The 26,230-nt window shown below is 39.6% G+C and overlaps 1 protein-coding gene across 3 annotated transcripts in view; it reads right to left on the minus strand.

Annotated features, from left to right (window-relative positions):
- RB1 (RB transcriptional corepressor 1) overlaps positions 1-26,230 on the minus strand; it is a 117,372-nt gene that overhangs the window by 84,924 nt on the left and 6,218 nt on the right. Inside the window, exons 3-16 of one of the 3 annotated variants that reach the window (XM_069970145.1) lie at positions 23,374-23,486; positions 20,775-20,909; positions 19,605-19,643; positions 18,748-18,815; positions 18,204-18,314; positions 15,779-15,927; positions 13,214-13,291; positions 10,506-10,615; positions 7,664-7,738; positions 6,693-6,780; positions 6,146-6,262; positions 4,491-4,547; positions 2,376-2,407; positions 1,202-1,275 (exon numbers count right to left, since the gene is read on the minus strand). In XM_069970145.1, the coding sequence (XP_069826246.1) occupies positions 1,202-1,275; positions 2,376-2,407; positions 4,491-4,547; positions 6,146-6,262; positions 6,693-6,780; positions 7,664-7,738; positions 10,506-10,615; positions 13,214-13,291; positions 15,779-15,927; positions 18,204-18,314; positions 18,748-18,815; positions 19,605-19,643; positions 20,775-20,909; positions 23,374-23,486 (1,246 nt within the window). Of the gene's footprint in view, positions 1-1,201; positions 1,279-2,375; positions 2,408-4,490; positions 4,548-6,145; positions 6,263-6,692; positions 6,781-7,663; positions 7,739-10,505; positions 10,616-13,213; positions 13,292-15,778; positions 15,928-18,203; positions 18,315-18,747; positions 18,816-19,604; positions 19,644-20,774; positions 20,910-23,373; positions 23,487-26,230 lie in introns of all 3 variants that reach the window. The other 2 variants (XM_069970143.1, XM_069970144.1) reach the window with 2 other exon arrangements.

The raw sequence follows: 26,230 nt of genomic DNA on the forward strand, positions 1-26,230 counted from the left end.
CCCAACACGGACAGAGGCGGCAGCATGGAGCACAGTGTAGGCCTCTAGGGCATACAACAGCTGATAAGTACTGGTGGGATTTTTTTTTTCTTTAATTAGAGGTAATTTTCTAGTTTTTTTGCACCAATTGATTTTTAAATATATTTCGCTCACCATTTTTTAAAAATGTGTGGGGTGCCAAAAAGATCAGCAGTGGGAAATATACTTAAATCAGAGTGAGATATACCGGTCCTAGACAAATTCCCCTGAAATTGAAGAGCTAGAGATGGCGCCACGGTAATAACTAAAGAGCACAAATGATATGTCAAGTCATAAGTCAAAGCTAGTCATCAGGAATCTGGGCATCCCTTTTCAATGCCATAGTCCTTTCCAGTGTCAACGATATAATCTTTACTGTTGACATGTAAATGAGGCCCTAATGCCCAGGGGGCGTTCCTCAGCACAGTAAGAACTTAGGTAAGTTCAGCCTAGGTCCTTTTTGTCTAGTGGCTGTCAGTCAAATGGGATAGGCAGATGCAAGGGAGGAAAGAGATAGATTGATAGATAGATAGATTTTGGCCCTTATTTACATGTTACCAAAAAGGCTTATCTCTCAGTGTTCAAAAGGATTATGGAGATGAAAAGGGTATACCTAGAATGCCAATGAGAAGCCCTGTCTGGCCTGTTTTCCAGTTGACATCCATTTTATAGGTTGCTTATAATATATGTAAAATAACAGCAGTCATATCTAATGTCTTGCAAATCATCACAAGGAGCCCTTGAACCCACTTATTTCTTTGCTGATGACAATTTTTGCTGTCTGCTGCAGATAATGTACTCAATAACACCGGTATGTGAAATAAGGCACAAAAGTAACAAGACACTTTGCAGTTGACACCAGTCTGAAAGTTATAATATGGTCACTTTGTTCCTGGTTCCAAATCATATGTCAAGCACATACGCATTAAAGTGGCTATCCAGGAGGGGGGGGGGGGGGCGCTGTTTTTGCAAGAAAGTAGCTGTTCTTTGTCTAATCCTAGATAAGCCCATTAAGACTATTATTGTCAAACTAGCACTTAGTTTCTTATTATTGTGTTATTTTGGTGACATATTCGGACTGACTAAAAATTATCTTTAATTATCTTTGATGTAAATTGATTTTAGTCAAGTGTGTGATTTAAATCCCATGAAATAAAAAGCTAACAGAGGAAATCATACTTACTTCCATAGGTGGCCACAACCACTTCAACAGCACAGGCCAGGAGACATCTATGAAACGTGTCATTATTTAACAACCTGCTATATTAAAACAAAAGAAAAAAGGAAAAAAAACTTAAAAAAAAAGCAAAAAACAGACCCAATCCTCATTATCCTGACAATCAATATTTATAAGCACAGTATTGGTCTGACAAACCGTAGTGTAGTAAAGGACAGAAGTCACACAGATAACAAAGAACGGTTTCTGTACGTGCTACTAGTGAATTACAACAAAGAAATTAAAATATAAAAGCAATAAAACAAAGAATATAAGAGGAGCCTAATAGGTAAACTGATGTACAATGTTCGGCCTAGTGGAGAACCAAGGGGGAAGGATTTGAAGAATACTAATAAGAGAATCCCACTAGTTATAAGACAATGCACCAGTATACCTAAAGGTGCTGTTCCAATGCCAGCTCATCACCTACCCACAGGCTAGGTGAGAAGGGTCTGATCAGTAGAGGGCACAACTGCAGAGAAGGAGGGTATAATTCTCCTAGTTTGGAGTGACAAACAAACATGCTTGTCAAAATTAGCGGTGGAGCTGAGTCTTCTAAGATCCATATCTTTTATTTTTCCATCTAAACTTTGCAGTGTGCTGCTATGATTTTGGCATTGCAGACTGCACCTATGGTAGACTGCACTCTAGCATTTCTTTGGCAGCGTCAATTATTTATTTTTTTTATGAATTAAAGATTTTTCTTGGAATAAATGCAGAGAATTATGTAAATGCTGGTGGTAATGTTTTTAAAACTCAAGTTATAAATGAAATGGCCTAAAGCTGTTTAAAAACGCAAAGCAGATGAAGTCATGGAAACTTTCGGTCATATCCAAAACTATGCAAAATTCCATCAGGAGGCCTAGCTATAAATTCTACCAACATGGGGCTATTGTTAATCCTCCATTGTACTTCAGGAGAAGAAAAACATTACAGTTCAATCTGTTTACCACTTTGTGACTTACTGTAATACAACAGGAAAACAGTGGGGAAAGTAGTGCCGACAGACACAGGGGGCAGGAAGCAGACGGATCATTACCAAACCGAGAAAACATTCCCTTAAGGTTCTGGAACAACCCCATCTACAATTTCCTTACAATCTAAAAATACTCTGTTTGAATTTGGCCTTTGAAGAACAAACCTGAAGTTGTGCACAGACAAGCGCTCTTGTTCCTGAAAAGCAAAGACAAAATAATATAGTAAAGCAGCTTGAACCTAAAACAAAAATAATACCAATCTCTGATCATTTTAAGGCTGTTCAAAGCATACCTTGCTGTGTGCAGAAATGCAGAAAACAGGAAGCAAGCTTTGACCAGGAGTTAGGTCAGCCATCATTTGTTTAAAAGAATTTCCTTTGTGAGATTGTATAAAACATAATTTATCAAGGAAGATTCTTTGTTCTAATATGCTTGACCCTAATCCAAAAAGTGATATGCAAACACATGTGCTATATACAGCCCACAGTTAACAGGAAGCCAAGTGTTGTAGAAACCATGAAAGACCCCACATAATCTTCAACTGGCTACGTATTCTAATGTCGTCCAAACCCGCCAACCATCCAATGCATATTAGATGCCAACAGCAGAGAGTAGGATTGGGCATTTTAGATTTTAACTGACCAATCCTAAAGTTTTCCTAGATAAGCTACCACCAGAGCAACATGGCAGCAGCTTACCACTAACCTCGACCTTACACTTTATTAAAAAAGGTGAGACGAAAGGTAATAAGACGAGATTGATGTCTGCTGATCATCGGCCAAATTCAATTTCTAAAAAGTGTATGGTCAGTTTTACTCCAACATGTAAGGGACAGACCAGCGGAAAGTCAAAGATACTTTTCAACTCTGAATTTGGACCAAGTTTGAGAAGTTAAGGCTCCATAAACATTAAAAGGGTTATATAGCATTGGAAAAACATGGCCACTTTCTTCCAGAGACAGCATTACCCTTGTCTCCAGTTAGGATGGGTTTTGGCAACTGTTTCATTGATGTGAATGGAGCTTAATTGCAAACCCCACCTGAACTGGAGACAAGAGTCATAGGGGGAGATTTATCAAAGGGCATAAAATATACACTGGTGTAAACTGCCCACAGCAACTAATTACATGAACACGATCATTCTTTGGATGGAAGACGGAATCCACCCGTGCATAGAATGGAGTCTATGACACGGGCGGGACGCACGCGGCTGCCTCAGTCCGCCGGCAGGTGTGAGCTGCAGAATGCGCGACAAGTTATCCGTCGCCATTTTGCAGTGTGCATGTACCCTAAAGGTTATGCACTTAAACTCCAAGTTGCCATTTACATGTTGCTGGGGTAAGGAGGGACTTTACCATGAGCTGCCAGAGGAGGGAAGGAGACTTTCTAGCAAAGTAGTTTAGGAGCCTATTCTAGCAGAGTAGTTTAGTGGCAAGAGGGACACAAGGACATTTTTAGGGAAAAAAAAAAAAAAAAAAAAGGTGCTATTAAAATGACTTAGGCTAAAACCATTAAAAGGGAACCAATCAGTTCAACCACTTCTCTGCCTGTCAATTGTCACCTACTAGCCCACAGCGGTGACTAGACATGGACGGAGAGTCGCCCAGATGACTACCTCCCCCCGCCTTTGTCTGTTGCATGTTTAGGTAATAACACTTGTTTTTCTCAGGTATAAAGCTTCTGCAGCAGCCATGGCCAGTGTTTGCCGTGGGCTGTTTAGGAGCTTTATAAAGCGCTCCATATCAGCCCAATCGCGCTGATCGGTTCTCTTTAAAGTTCTTACTTTATTAGGCTAGGTTCACACTGCGTTTTTTGCAATCCATTTTTTGCAAAAAAAAAACACAAATGAAAAAAACGGATGCACGTTTTTCATTGACTTCCATTTTAACGGACACAAAAGTAGTGTCAGCTACGTTTTTGTGGCCACCAAAAAAAAACGGATCAGTTTTTTTTTTTTTTACAATGGAAGTCAATGGAAAGACGGATGCACACAAATGCATCCATTTAAAAAAAAAAAAAAATGGATGAAAAAAACGTATTGCAAAAACGCTGTGTGAACTTAGCCTTAGATACAACCTGATTTTCCTTAATGCTTCCAATTTTCCCCTAGTGTACAAAATGACCTATAATAAATGCCATTGGGTTTAGAATACTACAGACAGCAAATGTGTTAATAAAATAAATTGCTATTCAAGCCAGGTGCATGACAAAACCTATTACAGGAAATTATAAGAATGCTAATCTTGCAAACAGAAAAAAAAATGATGTTTTAACACTTACCGACTTCAACATAGACTCCATTACCCGGTAATGCAGACGCACCCCAAGCTTGAATCTCTGTCACAAAGAGCAAAAAAAAAAAATCCATAAGACCTGTACTGTAAGTTTGTCATCTGACAGAAAATCACAAGTTAAAATATATATTAATAACAAATAAAAATTACTGTAACCTAAGAAAAACAGATAAATGTGTTATATTCCAATTGAAATTGTATCTACATTAAGTGCGGGGGGGCCGCGAGTGGCCGCGGGGGGTACCTGCAGACAAGGATGCGGACGAAGAGGCAGCAGGAGGCCGGGGCAGAGGCGGAAGGTGAGTGGAACTCCGGAAGCTTTCCTGATGTGCATCAGGAAAGCGTCCGGGGCCCGGGCGCTCCCATAGACTCCTATGGGGGCGTCCGGGCCGGACGAAAATAGGACCGGTTCTAAAAAATCCGGTCCTATTTTCCGGAACGGACACCCTTCCGGAAAATTCCGGAAGGGTGTCCGTGTCCAATGAAAGTCTATGCGTCCGGAAATCCGTCCGGATTTCCTGATAGGAAATCCGGGTGGTTTTTCCGGACGTGTGAAGGGGGCCTTAGTGTTGCTCTGCCAGTCTGTAGAAGATGGCAGGTCCCCACCATGGTGGATCAAAATATGATCAATTTAGGAGAAAGAGAAAGCATATGCGCATATTAAGGCCCAATGCCACAGTCTAGGTCGCATGTATTGACCTACACGTCCTAGCACTGGTAGCCATGCTGCTTATTTAGCACTGGGAGCCTCGTAAACAGTGTACACTCAAGGGGCTACCCCATTTACACAAATCCCATTAACGTCAAAAGGGAGTTGCATAAATCTTGAATCTAGAGTTGACAGGAAGCTTCATGGTCAAACCCCATTTACCCGGCAAAACAGTGCAACTCTGAGCTGAGTTTTTTTTTTTTTTTCTAAAACAGCGCCAAGTGTGTCCTCAGGTTGTCTGTGGTATTACAACTTGGTTCCATTTACTTCAGTGGAACTGAGATGCAATACCACATAAACGGAGGACAAGAATGATTCTATTTCTGGAAGGAAGCAGCTTTGTTTTTTTTTTAAACTACATTTTTTAAATTCTAGATAAACCCCCTTTAAAGTGACCCGCTTTTTGCATTATGACTGCTCTACACAGGCATAAAAGGTAAATTTAGCAGTTTTAATACCTCATTTTCTATCATACCTCATGATGCTTGTTCCAGTAAAAAATGATCTTTTATCATCTGGGATTGGGCTGCCTGGGCATGGCTTCATGACCGAAGCGCCACTTAGCCACGTGACATCATCGCTGCGTAGTCCACGCCCCCTCAGCGGCCATTGGTGTGGGCCAATCTAGTGAGGGGTGGGGCATAGACCTTTAGGCCGACCCTTCCAATGGCTGCTGAGGGGGCGGGACCTATCCGGTGATGACGTCGCAAAGGGGGCGTGGCTTAATGGCGCTTTGGTTGTGAAGCCTGCCCAGGTATCCCAATCCCAGATGATAAAAGATCGCTTTTTACTGGAACAAGCATCATGAGGTATGATAGAAAATGAGGCATGAAAACTTCTTAATTTACCCTTTACCCCTGTGTAGAGCAGTCTTAATGCAAAAAGGGGATGACAGTGTCACTTTAAGATGTCTACACCTTCTAAGATATTACCTGGTATCCAATTTCTGCAAAGGCTTGTCCAACTGCACTTGCAAACCTTTGTCTAAACACCAGGCCCAATTGTTTCACTCTCTCAATAATAGTGTTCTTTGGATTTACTGTACAGTTCTGTAATAAATAAACGTTACTATAGTATTACAGGCTATTCATCAACTTCAATGTAGCAAAATAATGGGAAAAAATTTTTTAAATCAATTTCTAGGAGACAGTCTATTATCTAATTGATTTTATTAATGTATTATGTATTTCACTATACAGTTACCTGTACATTTAAAAGCAGAGGTAGGGTGCTGCCACAGTCAGATCTGTCAGCACATACATGACTGGGAAGCCGATAGCCAACAGGTCAGTTCCTTCTCTCTCACAACATCTATCAGGTATGAAGGCAGGAGGCCAGGTACAGATAACCTTTTTCTAATGTGTATGGGGACCTTTAGATTAGCAGACTTATTCTGTATTTTAGCCAATCTACACCATTATGAGTATATCAAGACAGCACTGTTCAGACTGTGATTTACTATATATCATTATGACCTACCTCAAAATAAGAGTTAAGAATTTCTGATGGTTCATCACTAGATGAATGTAAAATCGTCATCAGCTGGTTAATTGTGTTCATTGCCGCTCTTTTTAAAAGACAAAATGAAAAGAAAGAAATTATTGCCAATACATAAGTTGTTACTATTAATAAAAAAAAATATAATATGAAAGAATTAACTTACTACATGCACTAATATTATTACTACAATTGACAGAAAACAAGAGACATAGGGGGAATTCATGATCTGCGACGTATGATCTGCTCTGCTTATGCCAGTTAAGAACATGTGTAGCCTTATCCCTATTTATCAAAAATCACACTCAGGCTATGTTCACACACTGTACATTATATGAAAAGAACAGCCGTTGTTTTCATTTAAAACAAAAACTGTTCTTTTCATAATGCAATGATTTGCACTGAAGTCAATGCAAACAACGACCGTTGTTTCACACAATGTATTTTCAGCCGATGTCCATAGACTTCAATGCAATTTTTCATGTAAAACAACATCCGTTTTTTGATACTCAAAACAACAGCCATTGTTTTGAGTGAAAAATAATGTCCATAAATTTGTGTATACATACTGCTCTGCTTGAATGTATGTCGGAAAAAAAAAATTAAAGATTGCTCTAATCTTTGTGCAAAAAAAAAAAAAAAAAAGTGCAAAAACATAAAACTTGCGCATATTGAGTACTATTTGCTAGTAAGAGGAGCTACAAAAAACAATTGCGGGCTATCACACACATTTTAAACTTGTAAGGGGGAATGGGGGCCTGAAAGTCGCAAAGTTTTGAGCAGAAGTTTGTGCAAAAATGTGCAACTTTTTGCTTGAATAAACAAAAAAAAATGTGTGACTTTTAGACACAAAACACATGTCAAGACTGTAGATGAAACTTCCTCTTTATTTTTTAGAGGCAAAACTGTAATTTTGAGGAACTCAGCCACTTCACACATCAGTAAAAGCTCACCTGACTGGTGTCTGTGGAGGAATTACAGCAGATTCTTCTAAATTGCTCTTTCGAGGTGTTCTCTCCTGTTCCAAACTGGACAAAAAGTATAAGAAAAAAAATCAGTTAAATAAACAGTAACAAGTTGAATGTGTAAAGCTAGTCTAATGGCCCCTACACACAGACAAAATTCGGCAAAGCCAGATGACAGATGATGTCGGAAAAGAAAAGAGAATAAGCCATGATGCTTTGTTTTATATTGTCCAATCCCTTTATTCTCTTTAGAAATAAGCCGCCTCCAGAAAAGTCTGACATCAGTTCTCTCTTTCCTTGTGGTAAGCCCAATGAATGTTTGTCCGAAGGCTGTTGATAATACTGAACTTCTGGGGAAACATCAGCATAACTAAAATGGGCCTATTGAGCTTAGTGGGCTGACCTTAGGCTACTAGTGACTACATCCAGCATATTTCAGGATGTATACAGTAATTTTGCAGGACACTTAAGCGCAGCCTCTTGGACCCCAAAAAGTAGAAAAAAAGAAAAATCTGCACAGGATTGGGAAATAAAAAAAAAATATATGTATATATATATATTATATATACATATGTGTAGTATATTAAAAGCTTAAGTACTATCTACACATACTAGCTAATGTACACCCAGCTCTGAACACACCCATATCCTGCAGTATGGCTGAGGAACTACTCTTATTTCTTCATTCATCTCACAGCCATTTTGGCTTCTTTCCAGCAATACTATTTAATCTCTTTAATGACAGCCAAAATGCCTTCTCACAGTGGTCATTAAGGTGGATTATACTGCCTTATATTTGAACTCATGAGATCAGGTGCCTGACTGATGGTATTTTACGGATTCTGCCTTCCCAATTGCCATTATGGCAGCCCTAATCACAGGAAATATACAGTGCTTCAAGAAAAAAAAAAAGTTTAGAAGGATAACCTAAAATACTACCATGCCCAAGATTTAACCCGTTGATGACACATGACGGGAGTCTGTTTTTAACACTGTGGCTGATAGCAGCAGAGGACTGGCAATTAAATAACCTGTAAATGTATTTATTGTCGGTCCGGTGGGGGGGGGGGGGCAGCCTGTAGCAACCGAGTGAAGATGAGGCCTATGTCCTGCATTGATCTCTATGAGCAATCAAAGTATTGCTTATAGAAGTCTCCTAGGGATTATTACAAATTTTCATAAAGTAAAATAAAATAAAAGCTTTATAAACTGGGAATCGTTGTAATCATACTGACTTAAGTAACGAAGATTTCTCTGTTTTACCACACAGCACACGACGTACAGACGAACCCCTTACCACCAAAGGAAAAACAACAGCATCGCAATAACGCTGATCGCGGCTCGGCAATAGATTGCTGTGGCCTGCAGCAGGCCAAAGCAATCTATGACCGATGTAATCGATCTTTGCTGTGTACATACACAGCATTGATCTCTATGAGAGATCAGTGCTGTGTATATACAAGTCCCCCAGGGGGACTTCTAGTTACAGTTAAAAAAAAAAAAAAAAAAAAAAAGAAAAATGTTTTTTTTATTAATAAAAAATCCCCTCCCCTAATAAAAGTCCAAATCACCCCCCTTTCCCATTTTACAAATATAAATAAACAAATAAACAAACATATTTGCTATCGCCGCGCACGTAATTGCCCAAACTATTAATTAATTACATTCCCGATCTCGCACGACAAACGGCGTCAGCGCAAGAAAATTCCAAAGTGCTAAATTGCGCATTTTTGGACGCATCAAATCCAGAAAAAAATGTAATAAAAAGCGATCAAAAAGTTGCATATGCGCAATCAAGGTACTGATAGAAAGTACATGTCATGGCGCAAAAAATGAAACCTCACACTACCCCATAGACCCAAGAATAAAAGCGCTATAAGCCTGGGAATGGAGCGATTTTAAGGAACATTTATCTGTTAACAATGGATTGAATTTTTTACAGGCTATCAGATAATATAAAAGTTACACATATTACATATCGTTGCAATCGTAACGACTTGAGGAACACGCATAACAAGTCAGTTTTACCATAGGGCGAACGGCGTAAATGCAAAACTCCCCAAAATCAAAACAAATTCCTTTTTTTTTTTTTCAATTTGACAGCACAAATTAATTTTTTTCCTGTTTCGCAGCATATTTTATGGAAAAATAATGCCTGTCATTGCAAATTACAATTGGTTTCGCAAATAATAAGGGCTCATATGGGTCTCTAGGTAAAAAAATGCAAGTGCTATGGCCTTTTAAACATAAAGTGGAAAAAGCAAAAGTGCAAATTGGCTTTGACCCTAAGGGGTTAAACATGAGAAGGAAAGAAACAAAAGTGCAAAAACAAAAATTCACTAAGTCCTAAAGGGGTTAATCAGCAAACCAAAAATGCCCTCATGCCCTTAGCAATGCTATAAAAAAAAAAAAAAAAAAAAAAAGCAAGCTGTGCTAATCCTCTCTGTTAAAAGCACAGACCCTAGAGGTTTCAGCATTGTTCTCATTCCTTTTCCTAGAGGACGCAAATGATCCATGTATCAGACGATCAATAGGAAAAAAAAAGTATAGCGTACCTCTATGCTAAGCATGTAGACATCTTCGCTATTTCAGTGTATATTATGGCCATTTGTGACAAAGATCCAACCTTGTGTGAATTACAATGTTACAAAATGGGATCCTATGTACTCTTCAACTAATAATGTTATAGATTCTTTAAATTTCACCAAGACCCCAAACCAATTTTATGCTAGAAGAAATAGTGAAGTGACTTCAAACCATTATTCATTAACTTTTTCAAGTGTAATAATGTAACAAATATTTCAAGAAACCTGACACTTTAACCATTTACCTTTCTCGGAAATCAACTTTTAGAGTGTTGTCATTTTCCAAAAACAGTCTTTCGTCTATATCTTTGTTCTTCTGATAAAGTTCTCCATACTGTTGTGAGATAGCATCAACCTGAAACACAGAACCATTATTTTACATTGAATACACAATAATGTGCTACATAAAAGTATATGGAAAAGCAATAACCTGTCCACACATTTTATTAGGAAAAAAAAATCCACACATCCGGGTCCACCACTGACCCAGAGAATGACAGGGCTGCAATGTTAGTGCTACAACTAAAAAAAATAAATAAATAAAAGATCTCATTTATTTGAATAGAAAAAGGGGAACCATGAAGAAACAAAAATTGGCATGTCACTATTTTCTGTGAGGTCCTCAAACACCCCCCACCCCCACAACATGGACAACGTTTTTGCCTGTGTGCACACGTCCTAAGCAAAACTGGGGGGCTGTGTGTACCAGAATGCTGATGCTAGAGCACTGTCTGGTTTACTAATTTACAATAGCTCTGGAGGGCTGCTAATTAGGCACTGTGCAATGTATGCAGAATGTAAATTATATCTATCTATCTAATGTAAACTAAATGTCATTATATACATAAACCTGCCATACAAAAAAAAAAAACAACAAAAAACGTATATGACGCTGCAGCATGCTCTAGTTGTGGCATTTGGGGGCTTTTAGCTCTGCTAATGTCACACAATACTAGTACTACATATACTACCCTAAAGCTTTAAACATTGTTTTTCTGTCAGCTATGCAGAGTAGTTCTCAATGGATTAAAGTAGGTGAATGAAACCTAGCAGGAGACGCTACTAGGGTATAGTTTAGGTCTGATCTCTCCTTTCTCTGCACAGTGGTGCTCCTGGTCACCCGCTGTGAAAGGAACAGCTGCTGGTCCTATTCACTGAAAAAAAGGAAAGATATAGCGATGCATCCCCTTGATTCTAAGGATTAGTAGGGATCCCGGAGGTCTGACCCTCTACAAACAAAGTAAAAGCATATGGCAGAAAACCCAAAGTGATACTTTTATTACATCACCTCTCCTACACATGAGGAGGGAGCGTTAAGGTGTCCATATAACTGCTGGCAAACGTTGGTTCCACTGTCAGTTACCTCTCCCATCTTCCCCATAAACAGGAAAGTTCAGCACGACCGAACATGTCTGCGTTCTCTACGGGGAGTGGAGAGGTAAGCCGCAGCCTGAGAGACTCTGGCTTTTTTTTTTTTCATAATACTTTTATTTGTATAGCACACACAAATTCCACAGCACTTTACATAGTTTTTTATTTTTTTTAATCTCTTAGGCTACGTTCACACAGAGCAAAAGGGGCGGATTACGCAAGGAAATATTTCCGCCTGAAAACAACTGACGCTGAATTCCGAGCAGAATATAAGCAGAATGTAAGCAGAATCCCTGCGTATTCCCCTAGGAAAGTGTTCAGCTCGTAATCAGCTCTTGACAAATTCAGCGCGGAATACTCGAGGAATCCGCGCTGAATCCGCATGCATTCAGCGCTGAAATTCAGCGAGTATTTGGTGAGTAAACTAGACTATACCAGAATATATACTAGAATCCTCCTCCCACCTTTTTTCCCCATTTCCGCGCTGATTTAGCGCGTAATTTCCGCTTGTATTCCACGCTGATTCCGCGCGTATTCCGCGCTGAAACAAAAAACCAGAGCCCCATTGGTTTGTATAGGCTTCTGCTAGCGGAAGAACAAACATGTTCATTCTTCTGGCGGAAAGTGCATTAGTTCAGTGCGGAAATTCCACCATGTGAACTGCAGAGCAGAATTTCCATTCAACACAATGGAAATTAGCTCTGCACTTATTTTAACGGCTGAAATTTCAGCGCTGATTCAGCGCAGAAATTCAGCTGCTTTTGCTCTGTGTGAACGAGCCCTTAGAGAACAAAGGGGTCGGCCAGTGAGTTTTCATCGTGTACGACCCCTATTGCTACCGACATCATCTGACGTTCAAAAGTAAAGAGAGCTCCATATGAACTGCTATGCTGCAAATGTGAGAGTGAGTTCTTGCAGTGGTTGCAAATGCATGGTGATCCTGCTGGCAATAGAGGTTCATGCACAGCCACATTTGCAAAGTCTAAGCAACTGAGTGCTATAATTGTATATATGGTATAATAAAGGGGTAGTTCACCAAAAATAAATTGTTTTCAAATTAACTGGTGCCAGAAAGTCCTTGAGATTTGTAATTTACTTTTATCAAAAAATCTCTAGTCTTCCAAGAACTGATCAGCTGCTGTATGTCCTGCAGGAAACAGTGTATTCTTTCCAGTCTGGAGAGCAGGAGAGTTTTTTTATGGAGATTTGTTACTGATCTGGACATTTCCTGTCATGGACAGAGGTGGCAGCAGAGAGTACTGTGTCAGACTGGAGAGAAAACACCACTTCCTGCAGGACATACAGCAGTTGATAAGTACTGGAAGACTTGAGATTTTTTTTAATAGAAATAAATTACAACTCTCTGGCACCAGTTAATTTGAAAGCATTTTTTGTTTGGTGAACAACCCCTCTACAGCTCTGTAAAATCAAGAAATCCTACTTTATGCAAATATATGACAGGCCTACCATCAAGGACTAACTAAGGAAAACAGAGGACGCAGATGATGATCACTATGTTCAAAATCATAAACAGCAACAATGAACAAACATAAAACTAGTAACAAAACAGTTATTAACATACCTTTGGGAACCCTTCAATACAGGAAATCCCAGCAGAGTCCAGAAAGTCAACAAAGCTAGAGACATAGACATGTTTTACCTAAGGGAATAAGGAAATGTGGATCAGAATGAGTATACTGTTATTAGTCAGTACAAGAATTGTGTATAGACCTGAGTGACCTGAGCGAATCATAGGATACTCTGACAAATGTAATATTCACAAAATTATTATTTTCTGGTTAACAAAGTAACAAACTACTCATCAATTCGGCAATTTTAGGATTTCGCCTATTTTGCATTGCAGATAATGGGGAACGTCAATAAACTATATCATGTTAGTGTTTTCTAGATCACAAATCATGTTTCCATTAAGAAACGCAAGTGACCACATTTATTATGCATCATGCTTCAGAATATTGGCTCCACATATACTTAAATTGTGGTGCACAGCAACTGACACATTTATGCTGTGTGTGCCAAAAAGAACAGGAAAATGTGTTCATAAAGAGGGTGCTGTATACAGGGAAAGAGGCCAAATTGCCTTTGCCTGAAGTATGCCAACTAATAATTCACGTAAACTAAAATGAAAGTGTGCAAACCAAAGGCCCTTTTTGCACAAGTCGATTATCACTGACCCGTGTGAGAGCCAAAGATCAGCCAACGCACGAGCAAATGGCTGCTCACCCGCTGATTTGTGTGGTGGTAAAAAGTATTATTATGGGCTGCACCTGTCTCTAAACAGGAGGTGTGTGGCCAATACCAACACAGCAATCCTTTGTGCGGCCTTCCGACTGGCCATGCAGACGAGCTCTGAACTTAATGATTGGCGCTCATTTGCGGCTGCAAATGGCCGTGCATCAGGTGGTGTAAAAAGGCTTTGGACTAGAAAGGCTTTGGACTAGAGAGTCTACAGATGCACCATGTATCAATCAGCCTGAACTATTGTGATTTATCTGGCTTATGCTGTGTTTACACGGAGCAATTATTCGCCCAAACGATTAAAGATTTTATTTTTTTTTTAAGAATTTATTTAACATTTTTCACTTACAAGAAAGCAAAACACATGTTGGTGAATTAGAAAGAAATGGTGGTAGTACACAGTACAGAAGTAGCTCCATCTGAGCACACAGGACAGTAGTAAGTGTCACCGAGAAACAGGGTAAATTATGACTACCCAACGGAATTCAGCGGTAGCAAACAAGTATCTATCCTCCAAAAAGAACAACAGGACATAGAAACCAACAACAAGCGCCCGACACATTTATACTTCTATACATACCGGGCAACCTCTCCCCTCGACACACCTCCCAAATCCACAAACATACAGACAGTCTCTACACAGGGGTCGCAGCTGACAACAACCAGTGGATCCAGATCTTTTTAAATTTTTTGGGGGCATTTCCTGCTTTCATATAGTGACTGGTATAATGGAACATATTTGTTCGCAAACTGTATCCAGTGGGCAAGGGATGGTGTGTCTGGGCTTTTCCACGCCATAACAACAATTTTTCGGGCACAGATCAAAAGAAACCTAATGAACATACAATAGTAACAGTTCTGAGTTACGTCATTAATAATTGCCAGGAGACAACCCTTAAGAGTAAAAATTAGTGGAAATTCAAAGTGTTGTGATAGGAATTCCATGACCTCGCTCCAGAATGGGGACACCTTAGGGCATTCCCAAACAGAATGCATAAAGGAGCCAACTGCGGCCTGACACCTAAAGCAGGTATTAGTAGTTAGTACCCCCATCCTGCAGAGACGCTCCGGAGTGTAGTATAACCTTAAAAGAAAACGCATCTGCATGAGCTAATCACATGAACTAACCACCGTGGGGTAGAAGGAACCAACCACCTCTTTCCAGTGATCTGCCGATTAACGATTTTGAAGCAACAATTTGGATTTCATAACGATCAGCGTTTAGACTGAGAAAAATCGTTAGAAAAATTATTATTGTGATCGTTTTTAACATCGCTTAAGCCCATCTTTCACATAGGGTCAATCTTTGAAACACTGTTTACAAGAAGCGATCTGCGAATTTTTAGCAAACGACCAACGATGATTTGAGAACATGCTGAAAGACCAAAATAAACGTTTTCTCGCTCGTCGCTTGATCGTTTGCTGTGTTTACACGGAACAATTATCGCTTAAATGCCATGGTTATAGCGAAAATTAGAACTATAATCGTTCCATGTAAACATAGCATTATTTTTTCTGATTAGCAGAGGGCTTGTGCAAGGAGCTCATCAGACATGGGACATATACACAGCAATCTGATACAACGGCATAAGCTGTGACTGTATGCTGATCTGGGGAGAGAAGCTTTGCGACAAGTACACTTTAAATATGCCAGAGAAAAAGATTTTCTTTTTCTCTTGCACTTGGATTTTTAGCAGCTCTAGATTTTCCAAATCTGAAATGCCTCCAACAGATGTGTATTTTTGAAGAAAAGAGACAGGAAGAGTAGTAATGGAGAAATGTCTGATAGTATAAAGCAATCCTCTGCCCGTCTCTACCTATTTATATTTGAAGTGAAACCTATTTGTTCTTCCTCAACCAAACAAACTAAAAACAGGGAAATTATTACCTCATCAACTGGACATTCGTTCGCCTTACAAAGAGCTTCTATAACCCTGGTGTCTGCTTCAGACTTCTGTGACGTCGCTGTGTTCCTGTTCTGACCACGTCGGGACGAACGGGTTGGTCCACTGACAGATATCCCATTCACTGCGCTCTCTACAGTCAAGTGACAGCAGAATTAGTGCATATTGACATTCATATAATGATGTTAAATGGTTTACTCAAGAAAAAAAGCAGAAACCTAATCAGTCATTAGTCACAAAAATATTAGCAAGGAAAGTGCATTGAAGTTTGCTAGATGGCATCCAAGGTTGTTTGTAATTTTCTAACATAATATCAAACTGACACATGCCATCCAAACTCCATACCATCCAACCAGAGGATCCTTGCATGGTTGTTTTTAGAGTCCTAACTTTTATTTCCTTTGTGGGCATTTAAAATCATATTGGTGCATTTTTATGATGACACATCAGGCTGTTTTTAATACCATATTTATTTTTTAGGTTTACTACTATTATTTTGTATATAAAGTAATTTTTTTCCCATTTATACTATGGTATACTTTTTTATATACTTTAGGTGACTAGAAGCTGTGATTCTTTGATCGTTTATTGCTGTCAGTGTGAGGGGTTGTTAACACCATAAATAAAGAAGCAGAAAGTTCATAACAGAATCCTTGTGGAAACCTGCATCTGAATTCTGTGTTTTTTATACAGTTAGGGGTATGTGAACACTGAGTAATTTTGATGGAAACGCCGTCGCGGAATTCTCAGCTCGCACCCAATCGCGGACTGCAGCTGGCGCGCGCATCTCCACCCGTGTCATAGACTCCATTCTGTGCACGGGCGGATTCTTTATCTGATCAAGTTCATTCTTTGAACGGATGAAAGAATCCGCCCGTGCATAGAATGGAGTCTATGACACGGGTGGAGATGCGCACGCCAGCTGCAGTCTGTGAGCAGCCGCAAGCTGAGAATTCCGCAACAGAGTTTCCGTTAAAATAACTCCGTGTGCACATACCCCGACATATGAAATTTACAATGGGAGAACTCTGGACTGATTCCATACAAAAATTGCCATAATAGTGATGTTGCTTTTTTTTCCCTCACGCTAAAAAAAAAAGCCAAATAGATTTTCAGAGTTAAGTAGAGATTCCCACTAAAGTTGAAAGCAGATGAAATTTCATGCTTAAACACACTGATTTTGACGTGGAAATCAGCATTGGATTAGGGGTAGTGATTTCTGACAGCTTTAAAATGAGTCACCAGTGCAACCAGGCGGTGGGGAAAGCTAATGGTATGCTGGGCTGTATAGTAAGAGGTATAATCAGTAGAAAGAGGGAGATTGTGATCCCACTGTATAGAGCTCTGGTGAGACCACATCTGGAATACTGTGTCCAGTTCTGGAGACTTCACCTACAAAAGATATTGATAAAATAGAACGGGTCCAAAGACGAGCCACAAAAATGGTGGAGGGTGTGAGGCATAAACCATATCAGGAAAGACTTAAGGATTTGAATGAGTATAGTCTGGAAGAAAGAAGAGAAAGGGGGGACATGGTTGAAACCTTTAAGTACGTTGAAGGACAAAATCAGGTTCAGGAGGGAAGTGTTTTTAGTATAAAAGAAAAACTGAACTCAAGAACAAGAGGACACAGCGAGAGGTTAGTTGGGAGAAAGATCAGAAGCACTGTGAGAAAATATTACTTTACTAAAAGAGTAGTAGATGCTTGGAACAAACTTCCAGCAGATGTGGTTAGAAAATCTACAATAACAGAATGTAACCCTGCCTGGGATAAACATATATCTATCCCAAGATAATAAAAATGGAAATACTAAAAAGGGCAGACTAGATGGACCCAGTGGTCTTTTTCTGTCGACAACCTTCTATGTTTTTAGGGATTCTGCATCCAAATTAACACGGATTTTAGCCGAGAGAACATTACGCCTACAATGTAACACAGACATACTATCAGGTCCAATTTGTGACAGACCAGAAACCTCTGTCACACAGTAAAAACACAGCTGCTTTCTTCCAGAAACAGCACCTTCAATTTGAATGTGTTTTTAGCTCAGTTCCATTAGAGTGAATAGAGCTGAATTGCAATACCATGCACAACCTCTGGACAGGGATAAAGCTGTTTTTACAAGTAGCTGTGTTTTACTAATCCTGGATAACTCCTTTAACATCTGAGATACACAGAGAAAATAAATTTAGAAGCTAATAACATTGTAAATAAAAATCTATGGAAAATTGTCAGTGTATGCACAAACTTCTGTTTTTCTATTGACTTTAAAGTAGCACATTATTAGAAGTAAAATATGGCCTTGATTTTTACTATATAACTGTCAGATTTTGCTTTTATTTTACTGTAGGTAAACATAACCTAGATCTTAGTAACTTCTGCTTAAAACATTACAAGAGTTAGCATACTATATGGTTCCTTGAGAGCATCTGATGGCGATCGCTTGATAAAATATTCCAGGACACAGAGCAGCAGCTGGAAGGAGATCACTAGGTCATCATCCATCTGCAAAACTTTCCCTGAATAAAAAGAGAAAGAAATTGACAACTCAGTTCCAGAAAACATCAATATGGTCTCCTATTTTACAAGTTGAAACTAAGGCCTTATTCACTCATCTGCTTATTCTGTCCACATTTGCAGATCCATAAATGTGGACAGAAACCATGGCAAAAAAAAAACAAAAAAAACGGGCAATACGGCCCACATTTGCAGCAAGGATTACCGATCCTGAATGAAGTAGTCCATGCATATGCGGACAGGTTTGCAGACAGGTTGCACAACCGCAGGTCTGCTGCTATCAGCAAGACAACGGATGTGTAAATCTGGCCTAACGTTAAATACAATAGAGATAAAGAGAAATATAGTAAATAAGGTTGATATATAAAGGCACTCCTACTTTTTATTAACACATGGTCACAAAATAACACCATTAAATTTTTTCAACATTCTTACCTTTAGCTAAAATGAAGGTAACCCAAGAGCTTCTCATAAGGTAAGGTTTACCAGAATCTGAAGAGGTCCTGTATGTTAAACATAAAATATTTGAACAAAACCACTAGCTAGAACATTAATACAAAATACAGACTGGAAGGATAAGATCTGCCGGCACTCTTAACTAGAATCTTACAAGCTAGAATGCATATACCGTATTAACAAAAAAAAAACATATATAGGTTAACAGGGGAATATTTTATAAAATACATATAAAAGATAAAAAAAAAAAAAAAAAAAAGACATATGCATTCAGTTCAACTATGACTGTCAGGGGCTGGAAGATTTGAGATGGCTTGGTTCCTTTATTGCAAATTAACATGCTTAGGCTAGGTTCAGGCTAAGTTCACACACCATCTTTTTTTAGCTGTTCAACAGCCATCATTTTGGACATCCTTTATTTTGAAATAACGGATTTGGCCTCAAAATTACAGAATTCCAAAAAGACGAACGTCAGTGTATGAATTTTGCCTCACACTGGATTTTTTCCTGTCTGTTTAAAGGAAAATAACAGATGCCATTATAAGGCATTCAATACTGTATGATCAGTCTACCATTGTCTTTATATATATATATATATATATATATATATATATATATATATATATATATATATATATACACACACACACACACACACAGACAGACACACACAGAGACACTATTTGCCATGTTTTTCTGTATGTTAAAATGAAATGTACTAAAGCGGATGCAAAAATGCAGTCAGTGTGAATCTAGCCTTAGCCATGCTCACTAAAGCCCACATGGTTTGCTTCAGGTAACAAGACAAGACTGAAGAAAATGAAAAGTGTACTTACTGATTATTTGTCTGTTCAATAAAGATGTTATCGATGGTCCTAAGAAAGAAAAAAACACAAGCATTTTCTCCCATCTGCTTAAAAAAAATACATACAAATTATTAATGAATAAACTGTTCTGGTTTCACAGCATATTTTAGGCAAAAATTACGTCTGCCATTGCAAAGTACAATAAGTAGCACAAAAAATAAGGGCTCATATGGGTCTCTAGGTGGAAAAATGCAAGTGCTATGGCCTTATATACACAAGGAGGAAAAAAAGGAAAGCGCAAAAAATGAAAACTGGCTGTGTCCCCTTAAGGTTAACCTTACAGATACGTACCTGAAAAGGCCTTCTCAGGTGACACAGTCAAAATTACTTGTTTATCTTGTTAAAAGGAATAATGGGTGACATGAATTACTGATGAGTCTCCTGATTCTACACTATGTTTTACTGAATGATTTCTTTAAAACAATGTATTCAAATTTCTCTTTGTTTGTGAAGAGAAACCCGTTAATCACATTGAGCTAGGCAGTGAGGAAAGCTGCTCCTCTCCAGGCCAGGTGCCTAATTTATTACTACAAAAAAAAAAAACACACACACACACACACACACACACACACAACTAAACTTCTTGATATGCCATAGAGACATGTCAAAAGTTTGCGACACCTTCAATGTCATAGTGAGTGGGATGAATCGTTTACCATTGAAGGAGGAAGACACACAATCAACCTATCCCATATATTTTAACACAGACTTCAGATCCTTGTCATAAAAAAAGCATCACGTGAACTATAGTGCTATGGCTATGAGCGAATTTTCAGTACAAATGAAGGAAATCCCTTTGTTAGCTCGGCAATCAGCTTATCAGCCTGCTGCTTTTGAAGCCCATGCCGCTCCATGACACTCCACCCTGGGTGTCTGGAAAAGCAGAATCCAGTCCTTGGAAGCTTCTGCCAGGAATGGACCCAGCTTTTCCAGCACAGGGCAGAGCAGAATGGACTTCAAAAGTAGAAGGCTGATAAGCAGATTGCAGAACTAAGGAAGCGATTCACTTTGTTTGTACTGTAAATGCACTCATCTCTAACTAATGGCCTAACAAGGGGATAATGTGATATCAAAAATCAGAGACTAAAATATACAGGTAAACAAAGTGCTTCATCAATTCTTACGAAAGCTAGCTGTTACCTCTGAAATTTTTGGTATAAATTGCATGTGGTTTCATATTTTTTCTGAAGCTTTGACACTGCATTGTCAACTTTGGTGCTCAGATTATCCATGTTGATATCAACTTGATTCAAAAGCCAAAAACATTTACTGACACTGAAAGAAAAAGAAGGAAATCAGTGCAATGTCTGTGAGAAATGCAAATATAATAGTAATAAAGGGAATAAAAAAATTACACTTCCTGTTATGTAAAGATTACTTTTCCGCAGACAACAATCATCAGTCATCACAGACAGGATTATGGAGAAAGGCGACACAGTATATAGTTCAGGCCATTTACAATAAATGATGGTTAGAAGTCATCCTCCCCCCCTTCACTGCACAATGATCTCTGCACAGGTTAAAGAGCATGCCTAGTAAACTCTTCCATAGTATGGGTTCCTCCAGCCTATTGTTTTCCATGTAGCTTTAAAGCATAAGGCAATATGGCTGCCTTTATAATAATGTACAAAAAAAATTAAGAAAAAAATAGAATCAGAAAATAGAAACAGATTAAAAAAAAAAAGAACTTTCAATATCCTGTAGCCAAAAGGAGCTGTAGAGATTGGAAGTTTTTCTCTCTACCAAGTGCTCTGAGTTTTCACAATTTGTGCTGTCATTAAAGGACAACTCCGGCGGTACGAAAAAAAACAAAAAACACAGATCCCTCACCTTCGTCCCTGGGTCTTCAGAACTCCCTCACTTCCGGGTCTGTGTGAAGTGAATGAAAGAGAAAAGGCTGCCGATGTGCATGCGCACCGGCAGCCTTTTCATTGGCTGGAGCGCATCACATGGCTTCCAGCAAGCTCAGCCAATCAGGGCTGAGCAAGCTGTGAGCCATGTGATGCAGTCCAGCCAATGAAAAGGCTGCTGGTGCGCAAGTGCACCAGCAGCCTTTTCATGTCCCATTCACTTCAGCAGAAGACGCCGAAGAGGATGAAGACCTGGCCCGCCCCCTGCTGTGACGACATTGTCACAAACTGGCGCCCGGAAGAAGAGGACGTTGACGACTGTAGTCAGGTATGTATACTTTATTTAACTTCCGGGAGGGGGGGGGGGGGAAGCACCGGAGTTGCACTTTAACTAGATATTTTAAAGGGGTATTTTATCTCAGAAATGTATCCCCTATTGGTGGGAATCCGATTCCTGAGACCCCATGATCCTGAGAACAGGGAAAAAATAAAAGCAGCACCCTTCGCATGCAAAGCCAATGTTGGTTCACTCTCTATGAGGCTTCTGAACATTGTAGAAGTCAGGAGGACCCACAAAGAATTGGTAGAGCTATGGCTGAACACTCTGTTTAAATTGTCACTGTCGTTATAACTTTCAAAATCTAAATCAACAGATGTGATGTAAAGCAAGTGTGCAATTTACATTCATTATTTATTTTTTAGTTATCACGGAGAACACGGCACTTCCTGTTTTCTCCCAGGAAGCCCTGTGTATCCCAGGCCATCCAAGCGCTCACAGAGAGAAGGCAGTCATGTGACTGATTGACACATTGGACCATGGCTCTCTGTACTGACCGAAATTCCTGTGTTTAGTCTCTTTTTTTTTTTTTTAAACCAGCACAAGTCAGAAAATCTGCCTTCAGGAGACTGGACCTGGATTTCTGGTAAGTTCAGCTTTTTTCTACAGCATGATAACAACAAAAAAAATTAATGTATATTGCAAAATTGCTTTATATCACATCCACTGTTGATTTTCAAAGTTATAACGACAGTGACACTTTAACACCTATCAGCACAGAATTGTTGTGGTCCCAGCAGTCAGACTGCCACTGACATTAATACAAATTTGTCCCCAGAGTTAACTTTTTGAGATGGAAACACTCCTTTAAAGAGTACCAATCAGTATTTTGCCTATAAAGCTGTTAGCAGCTACTAATACAACTGCTAAAGCATTCCCTTACCATATTTTTTGCGCTGTCTTCTGTTAGGGCATATCTGAGAAAATGATCTTTTATTCGGGTGAGTGAGGAAGGGAGAGAGCTGTGCTCTGCAGGGATGACTGACAGGCAAAGAGGCACCACTCCTGCAGAGCACGCTGACAGGCAGACAGACGTAACTTGTTATGGCCCTGGCTCCGCCCTGATGACTGTTTTGCGGCTCACTCCCTGCCTCGCTCGCTGGAATAAAAGAGCATTTTCTCAGATATGCCATAACATAAGACAGCACAAATAATATGGTAGGAGAACGCTTTAGCAGCTCTATTAGGAGCTGCTAACAGCTTTAAAGGCAAAATACTCTGGTACTGACGGGTTGCTTTAAACTATTTCTAATTTGTAGGAGATAGTCATCTGTCCTGATCACAGTAGTGTTATTGTATTTTGTATGGAGCTGTGTATATGTGTGTCCATCACAAGACCAGGACAGAACTTAGGGAAGTAAACAATGAAAAGTTCCTCTTAAATGGTAGCAAGCAAGCTGCCTTTATGTGAAGATAATAAATGTTGATCTGACCCTAAGTGAATTACAGACAATCATTCAACTGAATACACTAATGTACTGATTGTAGTATAGAAAATTTTAAACATAAATGGACAGAAGGTAGAAAAGTATATGCAGCAAGAAAATTTTACCTTATGCCTAAAGCTCGTAGAAGTTCAGTAAATGTAAACGTCATGTTATCAGAGTCAATAGAGGCAATGAACAGGCATAGCCCCAAAGCTTCAGTCTTCTTTAGCCTTTCCTGCTAACCAGCAAAAATTTAATTTATTAGAGCAAACAATTATTTACCAACAAATCAATAATTACATAGAGAACCTTGGCTGGGGCTACACAACGATTCCCAAGTGCCTGACCAGGAATCTCTAGTCATTCTAGAATGAATTTTCTCCAAGGTGTGGGTCACAGCACAACCTCATTCGCTTGTATGAGGGAAGGGGTCGAGCATAAAGACCTGGGAATCACTGTGTAGCCCTAGGGTATGTTCACACAATGTTTTTGAGGCTGTATTTTTGTACGCCTGTCATTTTGAGGTGAAAATACCTCATTAGGCTATGTTCACACAACGTAAGTTACGTGGTAATCACAAAAGCCGTGATTAGTACGGAACTTATGTTGAGCTGCAGGCTGAGGGAATCCCGGCCGGAGTGTATACACATAGTATACACTCTGGCTGGGATCCCTGGCAGCGCTGCGAGAAACTGACATGTCACCCTCCGGCCGCACGCTCCATTGTATGCAGTGGGGAGTTCTGATTCGGGCGCGCCCGGAATGTGCCCGCATCAGAACTCAGCGGCGCTAAAGATCGTCCGGCCGGTATTGCAGTAACGGCCGGGGTGATCTTTTCTGAGACCGGCTGTTCCGTAAACTGGCCAGGCCACAGAACGGCCAGTCTCTTACAGGGTGTAAACATAGCCTTAAAGTGCATGTTCATTATTTTATGGCTGTTATTCCATACAGTGTGCACTGACCGACGATTTCACATTGACTTCAACGGAGCACATAATATATTTTAAATTATGGCTGTCTCAAAATTATAGCCATATTTTGCCTTTATTTTTACGGTTTAAGAACATACCACCAGTCTTAAAACTGAATGTGATACATTTTATAAAGTTGCTAACTTTGATATATACCACAATTCCTATATTTCTGTTATGTACCTTCTATGAGGAAACATATACTAGAATATTATGCCAGACCCTAAGAGTAACTCTGGTTGCTCAATTCCCAATCACACCAGGCTATGGTGCAATTGTCATGCAATTCGGTTGCAAATCTTTCTTTCCAGCCATTTTTTCTTTAAAGTGGTATTACTATCACAGACATTTAAAGGGGTTGTCCGGCGCTAAAAAATTATTCACAGAATAACACACATTACAAAGTTATACAACTTTGTAATGTATGTTATGTCTGTGAATGGCCCCCTTCCCCGTGTCCCACCACCCCCACCTATGTACCCGGAAGTGTGGTGCGCTATACTCACCTGTCACGTGCCGACCACGGTCTCCGATCCTCAGCAGTGACGTCTTCTTCGGGCGGCCGGTGGATCTTCCCGAGTGCCGGCCGCCCTCTGCAGCGTCATCCGAAGCTCAGCCGCGATTGGCTGAGCATAACTGTGCTCAGCCAATCGCAGCTGATGACGTGGCCGCGTCATTAGCCGCTCAGCCGCGATTGGCTGAGCACAGTTATGCTCAGCCAATCGCGGCTGAGCTTCGGATGACGCTGCAGAGGGCGTCCAGCACTCGGGAAGATCCACCGGCCGCCCGAAGAAGACGTCACTGCTGAGGATCGGAGACCGTGGTCGGCACGTGACAGTTGAGTATAGCGCACCACACTTCCGGGTACACAGGTGGGGGTGGTGGGACACGGGGAAGGGGGCCATTCACAGACATAACATACATTACAAAGTTGTATAACTTTGTAATGTGTGTTATTCTGTGAATAATTTTTTAGCGCCGGACAACCCCTTTAAGACTTATCCACAGGACCTGCCATAAATATCCTATAGGTGTTGGATCCATATATATGTGTGTAGAATAGAATCCCTATTCCATCTGGGGTAATGGCAGTGCTCAGGGGTTGCCTAGATTATGACAACAGCCAAACAGGCTACACTGTTCCCATAACACTTATAGAAGTAAACGGAAGTTATGGAAACCGCCTAAAGGGCTTGTCTAGGGGTAAATTTTATATTACATTTTTAGATAGGAAAAAAAAATATAGTAAAAGTGACACTGGCTCAGAATCTCTTTGTTATTGTGTCTCTGCACAGATACTTTTGAGCAACCATCTCATCTATAAACCAAGGAGCGCCCCTTAGTGGCCAAACTTTTTAGTTCATTGAAGAAAAAAAAAAAAAAAAAAAAAAAAAAAAAAAAAAAAAAAAAAGGGCTAGGTGTACTTTAGAAAAGGGCTTCACATTCAGAGTATATATCATCCAACTGACAGGAAGGTAAGGTGACAGGATACTCACAATTGGCCTACTCACTTTAATGAATCAAACCTCGTATACTAATGACTATGTTCAGTCAATTTCTGGACCGTACATTTTCTTCCTTTGTGTAGGACTCAACGTTACTACATTTTTTTTCAAAGTAATTGAATATGAAGCCTACATTTGGTCCTTTAGGCTGCATTCACACTACGTATATTTCAGTCAGTATATGTATATTTCAGTCAGTATATTTCAGTCAGTATTGCAACCAAAACCAGGAGTGGATTAAAAACACAGAAAGGATCTGTTCACACAATGTTGAAATTGAGTGGATGGCCGCCATTTAATGGCAAATATTTGCTGTTATTTTAGAACAACGGCTGTTATTTTGAAATAATGGCCGTTATTTACTGTTATATGGCGGCCATTCACTCAATTTCAACATTGTGTGAACAGATCCTTTCTGTGTTTTTAATCCACTCCTGGTTTTGGTTGCAATACTGACTGAAATATACGTAGTGTGAACGCAGCCTATAGGTGAGAGTGCCTCGTGC

Source organism: Dendropsophus ebraccatus, chromosome 5, assembly GCF_027789765.1.
Source record: "Dendropsophus ebraccatus isolate aDenEbr1 chromosome 5, aDenEbr1.pat, whole genome shotgun sequence".
In the NCBI taxonomy this organism is placed as follows: domain Eukaryota; kingdom Metazoa; phylum Chordata; class Amphibia; order Anura; family Hylidae; genus Dendropsophus; species Dendropsophus ebraccatus.